The following is a 21,235-nucleotide window of genomic DNA, read 5'->3' as shown; positions in this document are numbered from 1 at the left end:
TAAAAATTTAAATAATGACTGATGGCTATCCTCCCTGTTGGACCAGTTGTTTCATTACATATTAATACATATGTAACATAATACCTGAATATACTTATTCATTGCACACTAAATGCCATAAGACATTTTGAAAGCAGTATCTGATCTAGATATTTAACTGAGAGGAGCTGTCTTGGAAAATGACACCAGACAAGTAGCATTCACATATTTGCATCCATATTTTGTAAATATGCATGATATATGTACGTGGTATTTTGCTGAGTGTTCTGCTGGAATTTAGGTTGAAATAAGCATTTGATATAATCACAGTAACAGAGTTCTGAACTGAGATTCCTAAACAAACAAACAAACAAACCCCTAAAAAGCTAATGCTTTTAGGATGATGAACTTGGCACTGTGGGTTTTCTTCCTGAGTGTAAGTTGAAAATTTATCTGAATAATTAAGCATTTGCAAGTCAAATGAGCTAGTAAGACTCTTCAGCTTCAGCTGTTACATCATGCTGTTCTTTTGAACATTTTTTACAATGCATCAAGAAAGAAAACAATGGATGATCCCGTGGTTCCTGACAAATGCTGCTAATGAGACTTCAGACACTTCTTCAGCATTTGCAGGACCTCCTTGATAGGCAGCTGAATGCCATCAGCTATGCATCCACTGCATTTTAACCACAGGTTAAGCCACTGCAGGTGAAAGTATTCAGGGAGAAGTCAGCTTTACCTAGTTTAATTTTGAGGGGTACTCTGGACCCTTAAAAAGCAGACTTTGCTAAAGTCAAGACGAGTTTAGGCAACGTCTCGCAGAGTAGGAGGAGCCTAAGTATCTGATCTACATGCCTGACAAGCAATTTGGCATTAGTGGTGTTAGCTCTTCTACAGTTCGTGCTACTTAACTTTCTGCTTGTGCTGCTGTAAGACAGTTTCTGAGTGCCTTAGAGTCACTCCTTAAATACATCTGTTGTTTCTTGTTCGAATTTAGATATGCCATTCCAAATAGTAATTTGAACAAAGTAATAAGACTGATTCTTCTGACCAAATTCTGGTGTTAGGAGTGCTGAACTACTGCTGTCAGATAGAGTTTGTCCCTCAGCCTATCCACGCAAGAAGAATCAATTCATTGGAAATGTTCATGTTTTAAAAATACTACAACTAGTAGGCTGAAAGAAAACAATCTGAAATTCATTCCATTGCATCTTTCCACTGGATGAATCTGCTACAAGATAGTAATAATTTTGTGACAGCAGAAACATATGATAAAATCTAGCTGCAGAAAATGAAAAGGCAGGATATTTTAAAAGCCTTTAAAATCAGCAAATAATGCCTAGCAAGCCAATCATATTGTCTTGATCAAACAACATTTCCTAGTGACTTTTATGTCTGTGTACTGGAGAACAAAAAATACTGCATACTGTCCAAAGGAATGAACCTACCAGAAGCAACTCTTTCCCTCCTCTCCCATTGCTTTACTGGTATTCAGGCATCAGAGACGCAGAGAAAATCTTTATAAGCTTTGATGAGCTCCTCCAGCTCTTATAGACATTAAAAAGGGGCAGGAATTTCTGCAAGATTTATCATCAGGATTCACTGAGAAAAGACTAGTCTTTGAGTTAAACCCTGTCTTTTGCAAAAACAATTCTATCTTGTTTAAGGGTTTTTTTATTCAAAGAGAACCAGATTATTGGATTTTACTGAAAAGTATTTTTTCCTGTTTCATATTAGAAATAGATGGTCTGTGATAATTGGAAGAAAATAAGCAGCAAGGCAAATTAAGGTAAATGAAACTGTTAAAACCTTAACTCGATTGGTTACACAAATTGTCTTACACCGAAAACTGATTAATTATTCAGAGGGTAAAACTTCAAAGACTCCCACACAAGTTAGAGGTGTGAAACCTCTGGAATTCATTACGCAAGATTGGAGCTCCATTTGTATGCAGTGTGTGCAAGTAAACATGAGATTATTTCCTAAGGAAAAAACATCCTAACAGGAGGCTGCTCAGTAGTGACAATTTCCAAAAGCATTTTCTAATTTTAAATAGATGAAGAAATGTCCTGCAATGTAACATTAGACACCCACACAGTACATTGAGACAAAATTCTTGAAATAACAATAGCAAACACTCATCCTCTTTCTCTATGGCATGAGTGCACCATATTGCACACAAATTGCAAGTGGTGTTTCTTGCAAGGGGAATACCAACCCACCACAGAACTACAGTGGTTTAACAGTTTGTAGATCACAAGTGCAAAAATTGTCTGATTTTCACAGATCTTTAACAGCAAAAAAGACCTTTATTTCTCTCTGACAACAAAATGCCTGGCCTAGCTCTGCACATAAATACAAGTGCACTAAAGACATACCAAAAATCCAAATAAGCAACAGTAACCAGGATGTTTCACTAAGATTTTACAGCTCTACTGTCAAAGAGTGAGTTTCCAGTAATTTTAAAGCATTTTCCTGTTCCTTTTACTAAACCTGGTAAGAAGCTACTTGATAAAACTTGAAAAAGCAAAGTTAACTGAGATGGGGAAAGAACAAGAAAGACAGAATGAACGATAGCTCATTGTACATAGAATGAACTTTTTGCTTGTAACTAAATGACCTGGACCCCAGGTGGACTCTGTAACAATGATAAGGCAGAGAACTCCTCAGTTAGTGTTTAAGGAAACCAGTTAGAACCAACTAAGGAGCTGGCAAACAGACAAGGCTGGCCAACTCCAAAGTTCAGCCAAAGGACGAAGTGATGAAGAGGAAGATGATGAAGAAACAACCACCAGGGGTCCCAAAGACCACTACCACGTTATTGTGTGCATGTGGGAGGAATTTTCTAGAAGAATGAGGTCATGTATAAGTAGTGTTTTGAGTATGCATGTAATGTAATGAATATGTATGCTTGATGACTATATAATCAAGGCTTGTTTGGTGCTCGAGCGAGACATGCTCAGAGAAGCTATCCCCCGTGTCTCCTGGCACCGCAATAAAGAATACCTGCTTGTCAACCTAAACTTTGTTGTCAAGTTCTTAAAGTTTTTCTATGAACCATAACCAAGCCACTGTTCTGCAAAAGTATTTTGACCTGAAGTGTTATCATGCTCACAGCAATTATTCGTATGGCCACAGAGAGCAAAATAGCACAGTATTCAAAATCAGCTTTCTTACTGGAGAAGCATACCTTTATTATCATCAAGTACTAAAAAAAAACAAGGCAATTGAGAAGAATTGGATTGGTTTGTTTGAAGAAGGCAACACAAACTGTGAATCATCCTAATTACAGTTTCCAACAGAAGTTTATTAAAAAACAGAAGGCACCCTAGGAGACTTGTTCTGACCCCTGTTGTATGAGTTATTTATTGATAGGTAAACAGAGAAACCTCCCCTTTATGATATTAATAGACATCCACTTCTTTTTTGCAGGAATACTTCATGAAATTTAGCACAATAAACAGGCATTTCAAAACTTCAATTAACAAAATGCCAGAGATTTTAAATTATTATATAAGGTAAACCTTCCAAAAGGGAAGGATGGAAAATCTACCACTTGACACTTGCAAAAGCCATTAAAAGTACCATAATTCACAGTAGAGGTTCATGCACAGAGCAATAGGAGAATCTGAGCAAACAAATTCCAGGTACAAATTTACAATCAAGCTGCTTGATCAGTCCAGAATTAGATTAAACACCGCATTAAAAATATGCTGTCAGACTGTATCAAAAGCAGAAAACGTGCTTGGACAGTGTTTTACTATTTCACTGTTAGACCAAGTCCAAATTCTACTGAAAATTTCTATGAGCTTTGCACAGAAACCTAAAGGTGTTTTGGGCTATTTGTAAGAATAGTGACTATGCTTTTTATATTTGACTTTATGGCCACACCATAAGCATTCCTAAGCATTCCTGTCTTTTGAACAGAGAGATGCCCCTGAAAACCAGATAATAATTCGCCTAGCACTGTGACAAAAAAGTAATCAATACACTGCAGATTTTACTTTGTAAGTCAGGTGATTTACCAGCTTCAGTCAGAAAAAGCTAATGACCTCATTTTTCTATGAAACAACATCTTGCTCTGTTACAAAACCAGTAATGAAACATTCACTATTTGACTGAAATACTGAAGTTACATTTATCAGGGGAGGGATGGGAGGAGGAGGGGAATCAATTAAACAGTATAAATCCAATAATGAAATTACATTTATTTTTTTTAGTCTCTTTTCATCCTTTAATTACATGGCTATATTTAAATAAATAAATAAATAGATAGATAAATCCAAACCAGAACTATTTTCTAAAAATGAATGTCTGGATAGAGTCATGATAATATTATTCCGTAAAACGTTCAGATATTTCAGGTTTCATATTCAATTAATGCGTGCAACTTAAATTATCATGTGTCAAAAAATTTACCAGCATCTTTCTTGAAAGCAGAACTTGCTCTTCTGAAAGAGCTGGAGGGATAGTCAGCTCTAATCTGAGGTCACTAAAGACAATAGAAAAAGTCATCCCACTTACTGACATTTCGAAGAGCATTAAACCAAACCTGTAAGTATGGCATCTATGTGTCCATAGGAATAAGCAAAGAGTACATACTGTATTTTCTGGAGATAGCAGCAAGGTACAGAATATTACTTACCATGTTTTGCTTTTTTTTTTCAAAAAATGGTGGCAAAATGACATAGCATTTATCCTAAAATAATTAGGCAAAACCAAATGAGTTCTCTTAAGGTTCAAGACATTTAAATCAAAGACGAACAACCATGTCTCTATTTTAATCTCATTTCATCTACTCAGGATATCACATTCAGCACTATGCTTTATTCTTTCTGGTTCATGTTTTGACCACCTGTTTGTTTGTTTAAACAGAGCAATCACAATATGATTATAGAATTCCCCTTTCAAATTCTATATTTGATTCTGCCCAGGAAGTTTATCAAATATCACGTTCTGGAGAAATCAGACTTTCTGAAAACAAAGTGAAAGAGTGAATACATTTCAGAGATACATGAGGTCACTGAACATTCTTGTGCTCACAAATTCCTTTTCCATCCTCTGTTTGTTCATTTTTAACCCCTGAAGTATAACACATGAATTATCCTATTGCACACATCAACCACTTGACAGTTTGTTTTACTAAAACTCTCATTGCTGTGGCTTTCCTTTAGGCTGCCAGGAAAAGTTTAACAAAAAGGCTGATTAGTTCCTTTAAGTTCTCCCAGACAAACAAGCTACAAAGGAAGTTTACAGTACCCAGGGTCATTCATGCAAAAATAAGGCAGAGGCTCTTTACAGTAGCAACACACATCAGAGCACTTGAAGGTGCTCAGTCAAGAGGAAAAGTTGATGATGATTCAGCAGTCTGTCAAACAGAGTGCAGAAATGTTCATGCTTGAGAATCTTTAGTTAATTGTTAGAATGCTTCTTAAGAAAACTCTGCTTAAAGAAACCCTTTTTTCTTTGTTTCATAGGTGGATGGTAAATTTTTAGTAATAATTCATGAAAATCATTACTTTTTTTTCCTTAATAAAATCTTAGATAACATAGACATAGATACTGGTTACATAAATATGTGCTTATATATTCCCCTAAGAAACTGCCTTCAAAACGCAGCAGACACACTGCAGATCTCCAAATCAAGTCTGGCCTTGTGAGCAGTACACTACCCACTGGGAGCATGCTGCAGGCAAGGGCTACAGCCCCAGCCCCATACCACTGCACAGGCATCTGGGTCCAGGTACCAGAATTAAGAACAGAAATTGCCTTTCTTTTGTCTTTAGAAACCTCAAAGGCAGCTTGGAAGAGTGGTTTTAACAAACTGCATCCTCCCACCACCCCACAGCAGAAGGCTGTGAGGACAACAGATAAGGGAAATAAAGGTAAAATAAGAAATGGAAAATGGGCAAAAGGATTCTGAGATAGACTGAGAAGCGTGGGGGAGGAAACAATGCTATCAGATGTCAAGGTTGGCAGGGATATTGGAAGCCTGAACAAAATGTTGGCAAATTAGCTCCTGGCATTAGTAGCTCTGCTGTCTTCATTCTAGGACTTTACCTCAGTTTCTCTCAAAAATATTAGCACAGCTTTAAGACATGTTAAGAAGAAAGAAAAAGTGAAATAAACTTCATAGAAAGGTTATGGCATTTGTCGATGCGCTATGTTGTTCTAGGTAAAATCCAGTTACAGCGCTAGGTCCTTGCTTGGATTAGACTGAACTAGGAGAATCAGTGGAATTACTGCAGGTCCGCAATCAGACAAGCCTAATGGTGATATGAACTGCAACATTCATTCATTTCAGCTCCAATTTCAACAGCCCCTGAAACTGTAGCCAGTTAGCTATTTTATGTACTTTAATATTCACAATCACCTCTGATTTGAATCGAACATATGAATACACCTCCTTTTTGCAAATACAGGGTACATAATGAGAAAGAACTCAGAATTTGGAAAGCAGAGAGTCATCATATTTATTCTTCACCAGATTCTCTTCATTCACTGCCTCTTCCACCGATGCTCAGGATGACCTTTCATAACTTCACCTCTGCTTGTACTTCATCCCATACTCTCTTTATGCCCCTGCTATTTCTGCAGCAGACCTAATCTTTATATAGTCGCAGTTCAGATGTTCCAAAACCTTATTTATAAGGTATTTATGGAGACTGAAAAGAGCTTATCTCTTTTAGTACTAAGATACTAATTAAGCTGAGTTTCTTTATTTCATAGGGACCTGTTATGAGAAAATCTTGATTTGCCAAGCAAGCAGCGAAAATTGAAAAATCACATGTGGTATATAGAATACTAGAATTTTCATCCATCTGGATTTATATAGGATTGCTAGGATAAAATCCAAACACTTCTCTGTAAAGTTGCAAAGGCAAGTTACGTACGATCAAGGCCTATTTTCTTTCCCCTGGTACATCAAGCTTTATTATGAGAAAGAGAGTAATGTCCCCATCACCATATCTTCCCCTCTCCCCCATTTCTCAGTGCTTTTCCCTTTCATATTCCCCTACATATCCCCTGTAATCTATTAAGTTACAAACTTAAGTTATAAAATTAAGTTATAAACTGGTTTTATTTAATTTTTCTTGTATCACTTAATCAGTCTGGGGGAAGTCAGGAAAGCAGACTCAGAGACTGCACTAAACCAAACCTGTCTTCAACTTTTCTGCTTTTAACTCTTCTTACCAAACACATTTTCCCTTGTGTCCTGTACAAGATGATACACTGTTGGGAGCACCTTCTACTTTCTTTCTCATGTGAAGCAATGATAACTATATATTATATATGCACTTACCCACACACATACATATACATACAATCATATGCATAGCTCTATTATATGTAATAATATTTACATCCTTTCTGTCTTACGACTGAGGTTGGTCTCTAGTGAGTCCTTAAACTTCATGGAGGTACACATCCTAATAATAATCATTACCATGTCCTGGCAGATTTTATTTGGTTGCATGTTGCTTCACATGACAAAATGAAAATCATCTATAAACTATTTGAAAGATTGATTTCTGTTCAGCTGAATCAATCCTCTGTAAGATGATAAATTGTAAAGTCTCTTCTGCCCTTAAACCATTAATTCTGATTCATCAATTTTTATTAGTACAGTTGTGTAAAGCTCTCCTGCTTAGCAACAAAAATCACTTCACTTTCCTGTAAGAGCATTTCTAACTTGAATGAGTCTCTGCAGAAAATTACAAATAAGGTGCATACCAGCAAAAAAAAAAAAAAAAAATTCTGAATGTTACTATATACTATAAAGTGAAAATTGCCACTTCAAAAAGGAATAAGGAATCCTGCTAGCAGTCTTCAAGGTCTTCCTTTAACAAATTATAAGTGCCTCCATAATTAAGCCCAGAAAGATGAATTTTACTTTTCTACCTCTGATTTATGCCTTACATGACACACAGATATTTCTAAGTTCAGAATACTGCAACTTGTCCTTTCACAGGCAAAACTTCTGCCAGAGTAGGAATGAGGCTAGAAAGAAAGGCAGCTCTCCTAATCTGCTTAACCAAAAATAAACTAGCAAAATGACATTCACAGACATTGTCAGTGACAAATCGTTTGCAGGCCAAGGCAGGATGCATTTTTTTAAAGTATGCACTAAATTACACCTACTTGTTGTCGAATTTCTTCTTCCATCTTAACTGGGGATCCCAACTCTGCGACTTGTTTGACACCTTCACTAGCATATCCTCCATACTCCCAAAGGATGTAGTTTTTCGAGTGAGAACTACCAATGATAGCAGACCAGTGGTTGGTGCGTCCTATCGAGGAGGGAAGGGAATAAAATAAAATTAATAATCCAAACAACTTCAAAGCACAATTCCTAATTTGTTACTCAAGTGCAAGGTTTGAAGTGCCGAGTTTTCACCAGCACCAAGTTTTTGCATGCTGTCAGTTCCCACTGCATCAATACACCATATCTTTAGAGTAATAAGAACAAGACAATGAACTACAGAAATACAGCATAAAGTGTCAGTAATTATTGGATATACAACACAGCATCAATGGTGAGAAAGACTGTATTCCAACTAACAAAGCAGCCTCCCAAACATTTTTTCTCTGCCAAAGACTTCAATTCAGGAAGTTTAAGTAATTTTAACTTTCTATGTAAAATATTTTGAGGGATGGAAATTGCAAGGGAAGACTTCAGTGGTCACTCAAAGATTAACAGCAAGCTGTTTCCATTAGTAAGGGTTCTCATTAATTTAGGAAGAGAGCAAAGAAGTGAATTTTGGTGCATCTATATTCACTGTGTTTGCTTGTTCAGAGTTCTCAGTGTAAGAGTTGTAAAGCTAGGCAAAGGATTCCTGTTTTGTTTCTTGTCCTGCTGAACAGAAAAGAATAAAATGTCAAGGTTTAACGAGAAAAATCTTATAGAAGTCTGATCAAATTGAACAGAGTCAAGCAGAAATAAGGAGTCACACAAGTCCCACAGTGCTGGAAATAAAATTGAGCTCACTTAAGTGTCAAATAACTCTGCAAAGACATTGGGAAAAAGCATGCTTAAAGGAAAAGGATGAGAAAATCAACTGCTCATATAAGCAGACAGTCTGGTAACAATGCAAAGACTGTAGGAGATGAGTGAGACAGAATGATGGAGTGAGATAATATTTAACATTTTTCTTTGCAACGCAAAATGTAGACAGTAGCAGCAAAACCAGCTAAAAACTAGAATAAATGAATGAAAAATAAATAATGATGTAAATAAGAGGAATGCAAATTTAAGAAGTGAAAGGTGGGACAATGAAATTGAAAAAGACAGTGTAGAGAATTGAATAGATAAAGTCAGATTCAGGAACCTAACCACAGCACAATAGAAAATAGATTAGAAATAAAAAATGAAAACCAATGGTAGGGTAAAAAAGAAAGCTGTAAAAGCATAGCAAGCAGAATAGATAGATAAGGGAGATGGCCTAGCAACACAGCAGAGCCTCTATCATTTCCTTAATGCTAAATTTGTACCAAAGTACACTTACTGAGCTCTGAATTGTAGCAGGCTTGATGTTTTCAGAATCAATTAAAGCTAAGCTGTACTTGAGCCCCCCATGGAGGGCAAAAACCAAAATCATACCCAAAACAACTAAACCTCCACTCCCCTACAGGCAGACAGGAGACAACAGTGTCAAAAGATGGTTTCTTAATCTAAGACCTAGCAGTTCCTTAAATATACACTGGCACCTTGTCAAACCAGAGAGAGATACTGTCATTCAGATCCAGTGATGGGACCACCAGTTTTGCTCATTCTTTCTTCCTAGCACACAGTTCTAACAATTTCACAAGTCATAGACAGCAGCTTTTCCTGAAAGACTGTGACACTTAAGCTTAATGAAAGGGAAGGTTCCACATAGTCCCTGCAAAAGAAAAATGCAACACTACAGAGAGGAACCAGAGTGGCTTTTAAGTCTTCAGTAAAATGATAATGAATTGTTCCACGTGCTCCAAAGCTTCTCTCCCACTCTATCTTGAACAGGAAAAGAAAATTTGAACTTTTTGCAATGACAGCCCAGTCTCTTCCACCAAACACCTATCCCTGAAGATACTGGCTCTGCAGAGCAAAACTGTTTCAAGAGTTAGCTTTTGAACCCTTTCTACAGCTGTGGTATATCTCTCTCCATTCAGTTGGCACACTCAGAACAAGCCCGTTCCAGCAGTTTAATTCTAAGCAATGTTTCATAGACACATCTGATAACTCTGAAAAAGTCTTTTAAATTTAATGGAACAGAGGTATTTTAATTGCAATAGTATAATAAATGTGAAATTATTGAAATTATTGAGGATAACCTCAGAATAGTTTCCCAGAATTAAAAGGGTTGTGCTGTACCTTGCAGGAATATTTCTGTGTAATAGCAAAAGAAAATAATTCATTTGGCAAAAGCAGTGGTTTGGAGAAAAGCTAAGCAATGGAGTACCTATTATTCAGGGATTTTTAAAGCAAATCAAAAGATAAATTAAAGAAAAGGTGCAAAGTATAATGATCTGCTTTCTATTTCACCCATACTGATATATATAGAGCAGAATTTTTTATGTGATGTGTTACAAATAATTAGTGATTTACCACAGTCCATCATGAATAAGACTTTATTTTAATGTAATTACTCCACAAGTTCAACATTTTAAAGAATAACGTCAATGACTAGTTTTCATTATTAACTTCATTAGCTCTGGATGAGATCTTTTTCGTGACTTTCAGATATTTCAACATAAAATCTTATCAGCTGTTCTTACTGGGCTTAAACCTGTGAGTATTACATGCTTTTCATTTTGCCTTTTTTTCTTTTTTTTTTTTTTCCCCAACATTAATATTATTCACGACTTTCCTAGTGGAGAGAGACAATTTACAGAGTCCAATATTGTGGCAAACTACTACAACTTGCTTACTTTCACTCATGAACCCATACTCTTTATGTGTTTACTGACTTAGTTTTAAAAGAAAAGGCCATTTACCCCAATATTACATCATTAAGTCATAGTAATTTCATAGTTTTCAATCATTTTCTCATACACTATTTCTAATCACCAGCTGAATCCATACAAATAATGCAGATAGTGTTGCACTCAGCGGATGTACAAATAATGCAGCGACCTAAAAGAGCATTCCTGCAATTACTGGTTTGCTTATTCATCTCCCGTGTATTATGCTGACAAAAAATATTTGAACAATGCTGCATTCAACTTAAAATTTATAGACTCAATATAAGCAATACTTCTTAGGCTGTTAAGACCCTGAGATGACTAACACAAAAACCATATTTGAGTTATAATTGACATATGAAGTCCATATAATAAATATCAGCCACAAACAACAGAACAAATTTTAAAGACCAGTAAAATGGACTCATGTTCTCAAATTGTTTCCTAACCCTTAATACCACAGACTGTAGAGTCAGTAATGAAGGAACAAATGCATAATACACATTTTTGTAACTTTTGCTCTTTACAGTTATTTGGGTTACTGCAACAAGAATACTGATTCTGTAGCTCAGAAACTTAAAAAAGACAGGCAAAGCTCAGACTCTGTATTTTATCTGTCTATTAAACCAACAAAGACAAAGAAGATGATATTATAAAGGTTTATATATCTAACTACTGTCCTTGGGCAGCAAGATTCAGGGCTCACCTAAACTAACTAGAATCTTTCTAAAAGACTTTGAAGGAAAACATACTGGCTAGATTGGTATGGCTGTAATATCAAAATGTCAGTGCGCTGTCCATCCATGGTGGCCTTTTTCTCAAAATCTCATTTCTTAACTGTAGATTATAAGCCAAAAAAAGTAACCTTTCCACCACAAAGAAATCTTGAAATTGTGATCTCATACACACCTCCATTCAAAATATCAGACAAATCAATAGAATTTATTTTTAACAGATAGCATTCACAAAAAGATCCATGGATTTTCAATACTGAATGTTTTATATATATATATAGTATATATGTCATAATTTGCACTGCTGAGCTGTAAATAAGTAATTTGTCATACAACAGGCTTCAACCCTCTTCACAGTCCCTATATGGTACAACAATAGCAAAAGAATAATACTCACGTGGAAAATCTTTGGGATGTGTTTTTTCTGACCAGTTTCCATAAAAAGTTAGCCTGTATTTGGCTGTTCCACAGGCACAGCAATCTAAAATTGGTTTGTCAGTTACACCCTCTGAGGCTGAGTCTGAAAAAGCAGCAACATACCCATTGAAAAGGATTACACTCAAACTCAGCAGATGACCACAATGTTGACATAATAAAAGCTACAGGAAATAAATGTGATTCCAACACATTATTTTTTTTGTTTATTTTTAAGTTGGGCTACACTAGCTTAAACTTGAACCCTGAAATACCTGGATCTTATAAATAAGTGGATGCAATAATTGAAATCTGCATTTTTAAATAAGAAGGCACTACTATTTCAGTCATCTTAGATTTGAAACAGATTTCTTTCTAGTTCTTATCTGATATGGAAAAAACTCAGTTGATCTCAAAACACAATAGGCTTTAATTTTCTGGATGGCCAAAGCACATAAATAACACATTTATTTCCAAAGCAATAACCAACTGCAATTCTTAGGTTTAGGAAAGGATGGAATAGCCCAGGATTCAATAAACTAAGTGCCCCGGAAACATATGGGTTTCATATGAAGACCAGATAAAAAGCTGCAAGTATCAGATTTAGAGGCAGACAAGAAAAACTGTGGAAGGAGCAGTATATGTGATAAGGAAGAACATAATTAAACGGAAGATCCCAAATTAGAACCTGGACTGTTCAAGGTCTAAAAATTTTAGTTGGAAATAATGAGTTAAGAGAAATACGTAGAACACAACAAGGAGGTCGGAAAAATGTTTTACTTTACCCTACCTTGTTCACAAATTTTTTTGGTGAGAGAACCCTCATCTTGAAAATAAATTATGCGCTTCTGCACAATACTGGCCCTATAACGAGAGAGAGAAAAAAGAAAGAAAAAAAGAAAAAAGCTTTAAATACATGTATTCCTTAAAGGAAGGAGAAAATGCATGATAAATTAGCAAAAGGACAGAACTGGACTTCTAAGACCTAGGCATATTTCCATCTTCTGACAATACATATACATACAGGACTACAGACAGGACATTTTTAATTCAAACTGTGTTTGAAATTCATCACATTTTCGGAACCTTGGTATGTTATTACCTTCGGAGAAGTGATCACAGTCATAGGGTGAGGCTCTCTGCTCTTGAAATGCATGACGGTCAACTGAATATGCAATATTTCAATCAAATCTTATAATGAAATACTAAAACTGTATTCAATTTCAGAAACAATAGTACAGCTAAAGCAAGCTGCTGTTTGTAGGAAATTACATGGCATTGTGAGGATACAAGTACATTTGATATATGACAGCAATTCAGCACAAATATCATGTAACACAGAAAAAGAGGTAGCATAAGCTAAGGTCTTTAAAAGCAATTCAAAGGTTCCAGAAGACAAGCCACTTTCAAGTAATTAAATGCAGAATAATTTATTAAGGCTTATAGTTCAAACAAAATGTGAGCTTGTGAGCCTCAGCAGGGGGAGGGGAGGGAGGCTGAACCTGAAAATGATCCAGGGAAAACCATGCAGGTATATTTCTCACAGTTGGAATGGTACAGATGAAATTCGGCTGATTTTTAGCCTCCCATCTAAGAGAACATAAACTGAATTTTGGATCAAAGATCTTCAAGTCAGCAAAGCACTGAACCCAAGTTCTCCTTAATGATTAGGGTCATGTAACCACCATATGGTAAATATCAAAACCAATAATCAACTGGAAAATAGGTTCAAATGGCTCAGGTGACCCCTTCCAGTACTAAGCAAACTTAACTGGCTTCTTTGACTATTTTTTAACTATAAAAATTAAATTTGCATATAAACTTCTATCTTCTTTCCATAAGAAAATGGAATTTTGTTAAAGTCAGAGACATTCTTTGGACAGATTTTTCTGAGGAGAACCTTCTTCAGGAGCTTGCATTCTGTGCTTATCAGTGAGGGAGCATATTCTTCCAGCAACATGTTGTACCATTACTCCTTTTTAAAACTCTACATGGCAAGGGCCAGATTCTTGTCTTAGCTTAACTTTACAGTCAAATATTTATCTTGTGATAACTTGAATTACTCCTCACTCATATTGGCTGAAGTGAGAAAAAAAATGTCATGTGGGGTGTCACATGGGCTCGCCACTACCCTGCTGCTCTCACGGTCAATGTCCAACGACCCAACGTGCACCATCACTCATCTCCACAGGGAGGGCTCTCCCTTCAACCAGCTTTCAACCCCAGGGAGAGCCCCTGGCTGCAGGAGCTCTGCTCTGAGGAGCAGTGGCTCAGAATGGCTGCTCCGGTGGCTCCTTCACATCCTGGGCCAGTCTGGCCAGTGACCAGCTATGGTCACGTACCCCATGGGCTCAGCACCTGCTTTCTGCCTCTGCACCACCAGCACCACCGAGTGGACGGAACAAGAGCTGCATATGGAGTAGTTTTCCCAGGAGCCTGTCTCAGGGTGAGATTTGGTGGGATTTGGCCAAGGCTTTGGTTGGGGCTTTGGCTCCGGCACATGCACCTAACACCCCTACCAACAAGCACAGAGGATGATGAACATGCCCAGACCAGAGCTACATCCAGCCCAGAGTCTATACCCAAAAAAAACCTTTCCACGTTTTTAGAAAACTGAGAACTTGGCAATTGTCCCACTCCATAAAGTTACCAAAATTAAGACTCAATTTTACTGTGCTTTCTTTGCCAAGGTACAAGGCTAGAGTAGGAGCAGAAGGAATCCCTTGTGTCACATTGTAAAGCATCTGGGAGAATATATGGATTTTGTAAACCTCTCAAAGCTAGATCAAACCTGAAAGGGTGCACAAACTACAGCTTGCTGTCATCCATAGTAGTGCTGGCAACTCCTAAAGGAAGGTGTAGCAAACGACAACACAGGCCACCAACCAATGCTGTGAAAAAACTGTGAAACAAGGAAGAGCAAGACTGATGTCTGCAAAAAGCAAAGACATGATCTGCCAGTATTTGGTGAAGGGCAACTCCTAGGTCTCATCTTTATAAGGAAGTGTTTGCACCAGGGATAAATATGAGCCTGTAGCAAACAACAGAAAGTAAATGAAACCTATTTGTCTTTCATATTAACATGAGAACTATCGTGGAGCAATTTAAAGTGCCAGATGAGACCGACCAAGTACGTGAGAAGCAGAATGAAAGCTTTCTGAGAAATCTTTTTCAAGGTTTCCAGCAGGAAACAAGCAGAAAAATAAAACAAACAAAACCACCAAAAGAACTGCTGGCAAGAATATGAGCCCAATGGCCAGCCTGTGGCACGCTACCTTAGTTTTTCCAGTCTTTGCACTGAAAACCAAAGACAACTTTAAAGACCTTCTGTGTACTACACTGCAATTGAAAACCAATACTTGCACACAGACTCAGTGAAACGCATACTATTTTTTATACACCATCAATCAGGTTTTGCAAACACTGTAGTATACAACTGGAAAATCATGTATGATGATTAGTAAAATGCAAAGTAAGAGCAATCTGAGCTGCAATGTATATGCATTGTCACAACTCACACATTATGAAGATGCTTTAATTCCTCATACAGCAGACAGTTACCAGCAGCCATCTTCCAGGACTGACAGTAGAGGCAATAGCATCTTCATTAATGTCCTGGATGAGGAGGCAGAGTGCAACCTCTACAAGTTTGCAAAGGATATTGAAGGAGCAGTTGATATGCTGGAGGGTAAGGCTCATGGAAATCACTCAGGCCGATTTCTGACAGATTTAAGAAATGGATTGGCATGAACCCCATGAAAAGTCAAAGCCTTGCACGCAGGGTGGAATAATGCAGTTACAACAGTATGGTATGGGCACCTGCTAGCCAGAGAGCATCTTTACAGAAAACTCCCTGGGGGTTCTGGTGGACAAGCTGACCATGAGCCAGCAGAATGCCATAGCTGCTGGGTCAGGAGCCACCAGCCTCCTGGGGAGGGGGGGTAGGAAGTGTCAGCAAAAGCCTAGTAACCTGGTAGAGGAATGGGATTTCTTCCTCTCCATTTGATAATTGTGAGGCCATATCTGGAGTATTACATCCAGTTTTGGGCTGCCCAGTTAAAGAAAGGCACTACATTACTAGGGATACTCCAGTGAAAGACCATTAAGATTATTAAAGGAATGGAGCCCATGATGTTTGAGAAGAGGCTGAGAGAAGAGAATGCAAAGGATGGATCTTACTGCTTGATGTCTTCAACTACCTATAGGAAAGATACAGAAGAGGTAGAGCCAGATGCTTCTCAGAAGTGCATGGTGGTCGGATGCAAGGCAACAGACAAGTGTGGATGCAAAAACCGTCATGCAGATACAAGCTAAATCTTTCCTACCACAAGGATGGTCAAAGTGATCAAACACTGAAACAGGCTGCCTAGACATTCAAGACCCCTGGAGACATTCAAAACTTGATCAGATGCCTTAGCAACCTACTCAAGCTACCTGATGTAACAACACCTACTTCAAGCAGGCAGGTGGATTAAACGACTTCCAGAAGTCCATTCCAACCTACAGCATTCTATGATCCTGTGCTTTAAACATAATTTTAAAGAACAAGTTTGCCAAAGCTTACTCAAAAAAAAAAAAGAACCAAACAAGACACCACTTACAAAATCCAAACAAACAGGAAATCAGCTGCTTGATAAAGGAGCTCCCAAATCTGCAGACAACATATTATGAGTATTTAATCTGAGAAGCAGTTATTTTAGAAATAAAACGTAGAAAGATTATTTGAAGCTGAAAGTGTACTTATATTATTTTTTTTTCTGCAGTTAGCCTGTCACTGTGAAATGTCATGGGAACAGTTCCTTTTCTAACAACAAAAGCTTCATAGCTTTCTGAGTCATTGTCTCTTCAGCTGTGTTTGAAATTATAGACAGAGCCAACAATCTAAATGGGAGTTTTGTGACTGATTCTAAGTGGAAGAATATTGTTATGTTAGATACCTGCATAAATACCACTACACAATTTTACAAATGCTCAGACAGTGTCGTGGTTTAAGCCCAGGCTGTAAATTAGAACCATGCAGTCTACTTCCCCCCACCCTTTCTTGCCCCCTGCTCCTGGAGGGATGGGAAGGAGAATTGTAAGAATGCAACTCCCACGGGTTGAGATAAGAACAGTTTAATAACTAAGGTATAACACAAATCACTACTGCTACCACTAACAATAATAATGATAAGAGAAATAATAAGGGAAGAGAATACAACACCTCACCGACCGGTACCTCGCCCCCACCCAGCAGTATGCCCGCCCTTCCGGGTAACTCTCCAGTTACATCCTGGGCATGACGTGCTGTGGTATGGAATATCTCTTTGGCTAGTTTGGATCAGGTGTCCTGTCTCTGCTTCCTCCCGGCTTCCTCTCCTCCCTGGCAGAGCATGAGACTCACAAAGTCCTTGGTCAGACCAAACATTGGTGTTATCAGCGCTGTTCCCAGGCTGAAAGTCAAAAACACAGCGCTGCACCAGCTACTAAGGAGAAAAAGTGACTGCTGCTGCTGCTGAACCCAGGACAGACAGAAACCATATTAAATAAATTTTTAAATATTATTTGTTTTAATAATCAGCTTCTAGATTGAAGACAGACCCAAGCATCTGCTCAGTGTATCTGCCTAGGTTTTATCACTACCTTTTGTTCCCTTTTTTTTTTGACATAATTCTTCTTCCTCTATAAAAGTTCTAATTTGAACTAAAGATTGTTTCTTTGGTTTTGAGCCTCAAGAAACCCACCTAGCAATGGAAAGGCTAACTTTGACAGAGAGCTAAGAAAGCTCTTAAGACTTTACACAAGATACACATCAGCTTAGTCTGCTTGAATCCTTACCACCACCTCCAACATCCAGCGTTGTCTGAACTTTATGAGAAGAGGAGAGGAGAACCATTTGCTTTCCCCCTATATATTAAAATACTGAAGTGGATATTCAATCGAAATTTTTCTCTCTTTGACTGTCAGCTTGCAGGAATAAAAAAGAAAAAGGAAACAAATATGACTCCAAAAATCCATTTGTTTCCCATTTTCTTCAAAGTGATACTTCTGGATTTATGTTTAAGCCTTTCCATCACCAAACTAAGGAGCAAAACTGATTGTTACAGGCATTTATACACCTAGCAGCACCTGGGTTTATTTATGAAAACAAACTCCCCAAAGTGTTACTTCTTATTTGTTTTGCAGTTCTCTCAGCAAAATCAAGGAATATCTAGTAGATTCTGTAACATTTGTTTTGGTAATACTACCTCAGAGTGCTGTTGGTTGGATACAAGCAGGTCAGAATCTCTGTCCTATCTCAGTTTGATCAGACCGTATCTGAGCATGAGGGGAGGGAGACCTGCCCTGAAGGACTTCCCTGGCACAAGAAGGTCCCTCTCCATCACTGTTCCACAACAATTGTACCATCCTGCTGTGAAAAGCTCTACTAAAGTTACATAAATTGCATCTGAGATACTGACAATCAGGAAATGTCAGAGACCATAAAAACTCAGCGCAGCTTTGGAAATGCTCCAAGTCATACCAGAAACAGAGTTGATGGTTTGGTATGTTTTGTGAGTTTTTATCTCTTTCTTCCATGAAAACAGCTTTCTATCATCTTTCTTGCTCTTATTGTCAAATCCCAGCATCAACAGAAATAATCTTATTTTAAATTGCCAATGTGTAATGATGTGACAAAAGAAGGAAGAGGATCTATATGAACTGTTTCTATGATATTTTTTAAGCTTACATCAAAACCTCTAAGCACAATATTAGAGTTACATTTTAATAAAACAGGTTTTGCCAGAACTGGTAAGGATACCCTCAGTTTCACCTGGATATTGAGAAATTGCCACACAAATCACTGGATTGCAGAAAATAACATTTTCTTCTCTATATTACTTATGAGTTAATCTTGTTTTGCCCCTCTAGCCATCAAAATTATTTTCTTACTGATTTAATTATTATAAGGTGTTTCCTACCCCAGAAACCAACTGAGAACAATTATACTCAACAGAATGCCAAGTTCATTTGCTCTTTTGGTTGTGTTGTTCTTAGGAGACAAGGGATTTCTGAATGTACCATTTAACCTTATCACTAGAAAAAGAGGTGTAAAACACATACATCTACTTTAATTTTGTTGGCATTAGTAGATGCCATCATTCTGATGCTTTATCTAGGACATTCTCATTCCATTTCCTCTTGTGATATCTTACAAGAAAAACCAAACCACAACATACGTTTCTGTCAAGCACTGGCAAGGTCAGGAAATGTACAAACTCCTAGTTTACCAACAATACTTACTTTCATTTCTAACATTTAGGAGGCTCTTTTAAAAATAAATGAAATTACCTCTGAAAGCATATACAACACTTTAGCCATTAGATGCCCAGCAATTTTTACACTGGAAGGGTATTTTACAACTACATTCTCCAAAATAATTTTCAACTAGGAAAGCATGTGCAGTCTCACCAAAGAACAAGCTCCATCTACACTAGAATCTAATTGAATCTAATTTTGTCATCAGCCACCACTGACAAAGGTCAGTCCTATTAACAACTTGCATGAAGTTATTTCTTTCTGTATGTCTAACTAAGAAGCTAACACAGATGGTGTAGGTTTTGTTGCTGCTTTGTTGGATTTGTTTGTTGTTAAGTAAGTTGTTCACACAGTTGGAGCAAACCGAGACATGATATTTGAGGCTGGATAAATAATAGTAACATTAATGCGAAATTTATCAATGTTGCCATAATTCAATAATTACATCCTTGCACAGGATGAGTGCTTTTTCTGTAATAGATTAGTCAGATATATAAATAAATAAATAAAAGCTGCTCACTTCTAAAATATTCAGTGCGCACATATACACCCAGAATATCCCTCTGCAGTTTTGCATTTTTCAGCATTTCACCCATACTGTAAGAAAATATAATGGAGAGGAGTCCCACAGCAAGAGTAAAGTACTTCAAATTTGTCCTACAAATTTGCTCTAGCTTCAAAATCCTTTTGGTTGTCCTTTATATCATATTCAGGTCTACCACTACACACATCCATGGGAGCTCACTTCAGGACTGATTTGGCCATCATGTATAATACAACAAAAAGCTCTAAGGGAAAACACAATTATATATGCTGCTATCTTGTATTTGTCCTCAGAAGACCTCTCTCTTCTTTGCTTGAATGGCCACAAGATACAAATAGTTAATCTAAAATCTTCAGGATAAAAACTCATACTGACAAAAGTATTTCTGACATGTACACTTACACCTATTACTTGCGGGAGAAGAGGAGAATCCAAAGCAACAGAAGCAAGAAAGATGAAAGGAGGAGTTTGTCTAAGACTCTTAGGCAAATTTTCTATTGCTTAAAGCCCACTGCTCTTTGTGGGCTCCATCTTCACCAGGTATTTTGCTAGCCACCATTGTTTGTAGCAACTACCATCTCCTTTAATTTTAGAACTAGGCATTGTAAAGAAAAGGCAGAAAAGATTGGATAGGATTGGGTGTTTGGGGAATAGATTTATTTTGTTATTCTGAGTAAGGGTTTTGTAGAGTAGATGGAAACAATCTAGCAAAGGTGGGAATATCGTTTTTATCAAGCTAGTGGGCCCAAAGTCATACAACCTGATAGCAGTATCCATTGAGCTAACTTGTGATAAGAACTGATGTACTGCATTTGTATATTAATAAATACAAAAATCAAAATTAAAAAAATGAAAACAACAAATAAAACTTATCAAGCATTTTTTTTTATTTCTGCTTAAAAGGCCTGTGCAACCCATATAACACTCACCCACTTGTCAAAGACTTGATTCCTCTGGCTGTTCAAGACAAGCAAGAAAAAGGGCAATCACTGCCCTCATCATTGCCCCCATTTTCAGTCTCTAGTATGCCTTACCTACTTTATATGGCAAAAAATTAACTACACCGGCAAAGGCTGCATTTCAAACCCTGCAATATGAGCTATTCTTCACCAGTGCTCAAGCTCCTTGCTGTCACTATTCGACCTCTGCTGATCTTGCCATTATTGCACAGCAAGCGTGGACAGCTGTGACATGGTAAAAACCATATTTGCCCTTTTATATTTCTTTTAATCTTTATATCCTACACATATTTCTCTCCCTTGTCAAGCCACCTGCCCCCACTCTAGGTTGGGGGGATGAAAAAAAAAAAAAACAAAACCAAAACAAACCCACAAACAACTTTTGG

General features: G+C 37.3%; 1 protein-coding gene across 1 annotated transcript in view; it reads right to left on the bottom strand.

Annotated features, from left to right (window-relative positions):
• SPON1 (spondin 1) overlaps positions 1-21,235 on the bottom strand; it is a gene marked incomplete at both ends in the record, with an annotated part of 193,139 nt that overhangs the window by 118,668 nt on the left and 53,236 nt on the right. Inside the window, 3 exons of the mRNA XM_080619024.1 lie at positions 8,122-8,270; positions 12,052-12,174; positions 12,859-12,932. Coding sequence (XP_080475150.1) covers positions 8,122-8,270; positions 12,052-12,174; positions 12,859-12,932 — 346 coding nt within the window. The remainder of the gene's footprint in view (positions 1-8,121; positions 8,271-12,051; positions 12,175-12,858; positions 12,933-21,235) is intronic.

Source organism: Psittacula echo, assembly GCF_963264785.1.
Source record: "Psittacula echo genome assembly, chromosome: 5".
Lineage (NCBI taxonomy): Eukaryota > Metazoa > Chordata > Aves > Psittaciformes > Psittacidae > Psittacula > Psittacula echo.
This window is presented reverse-complemented; position numbering and strand designations above follow the sequence as displayed.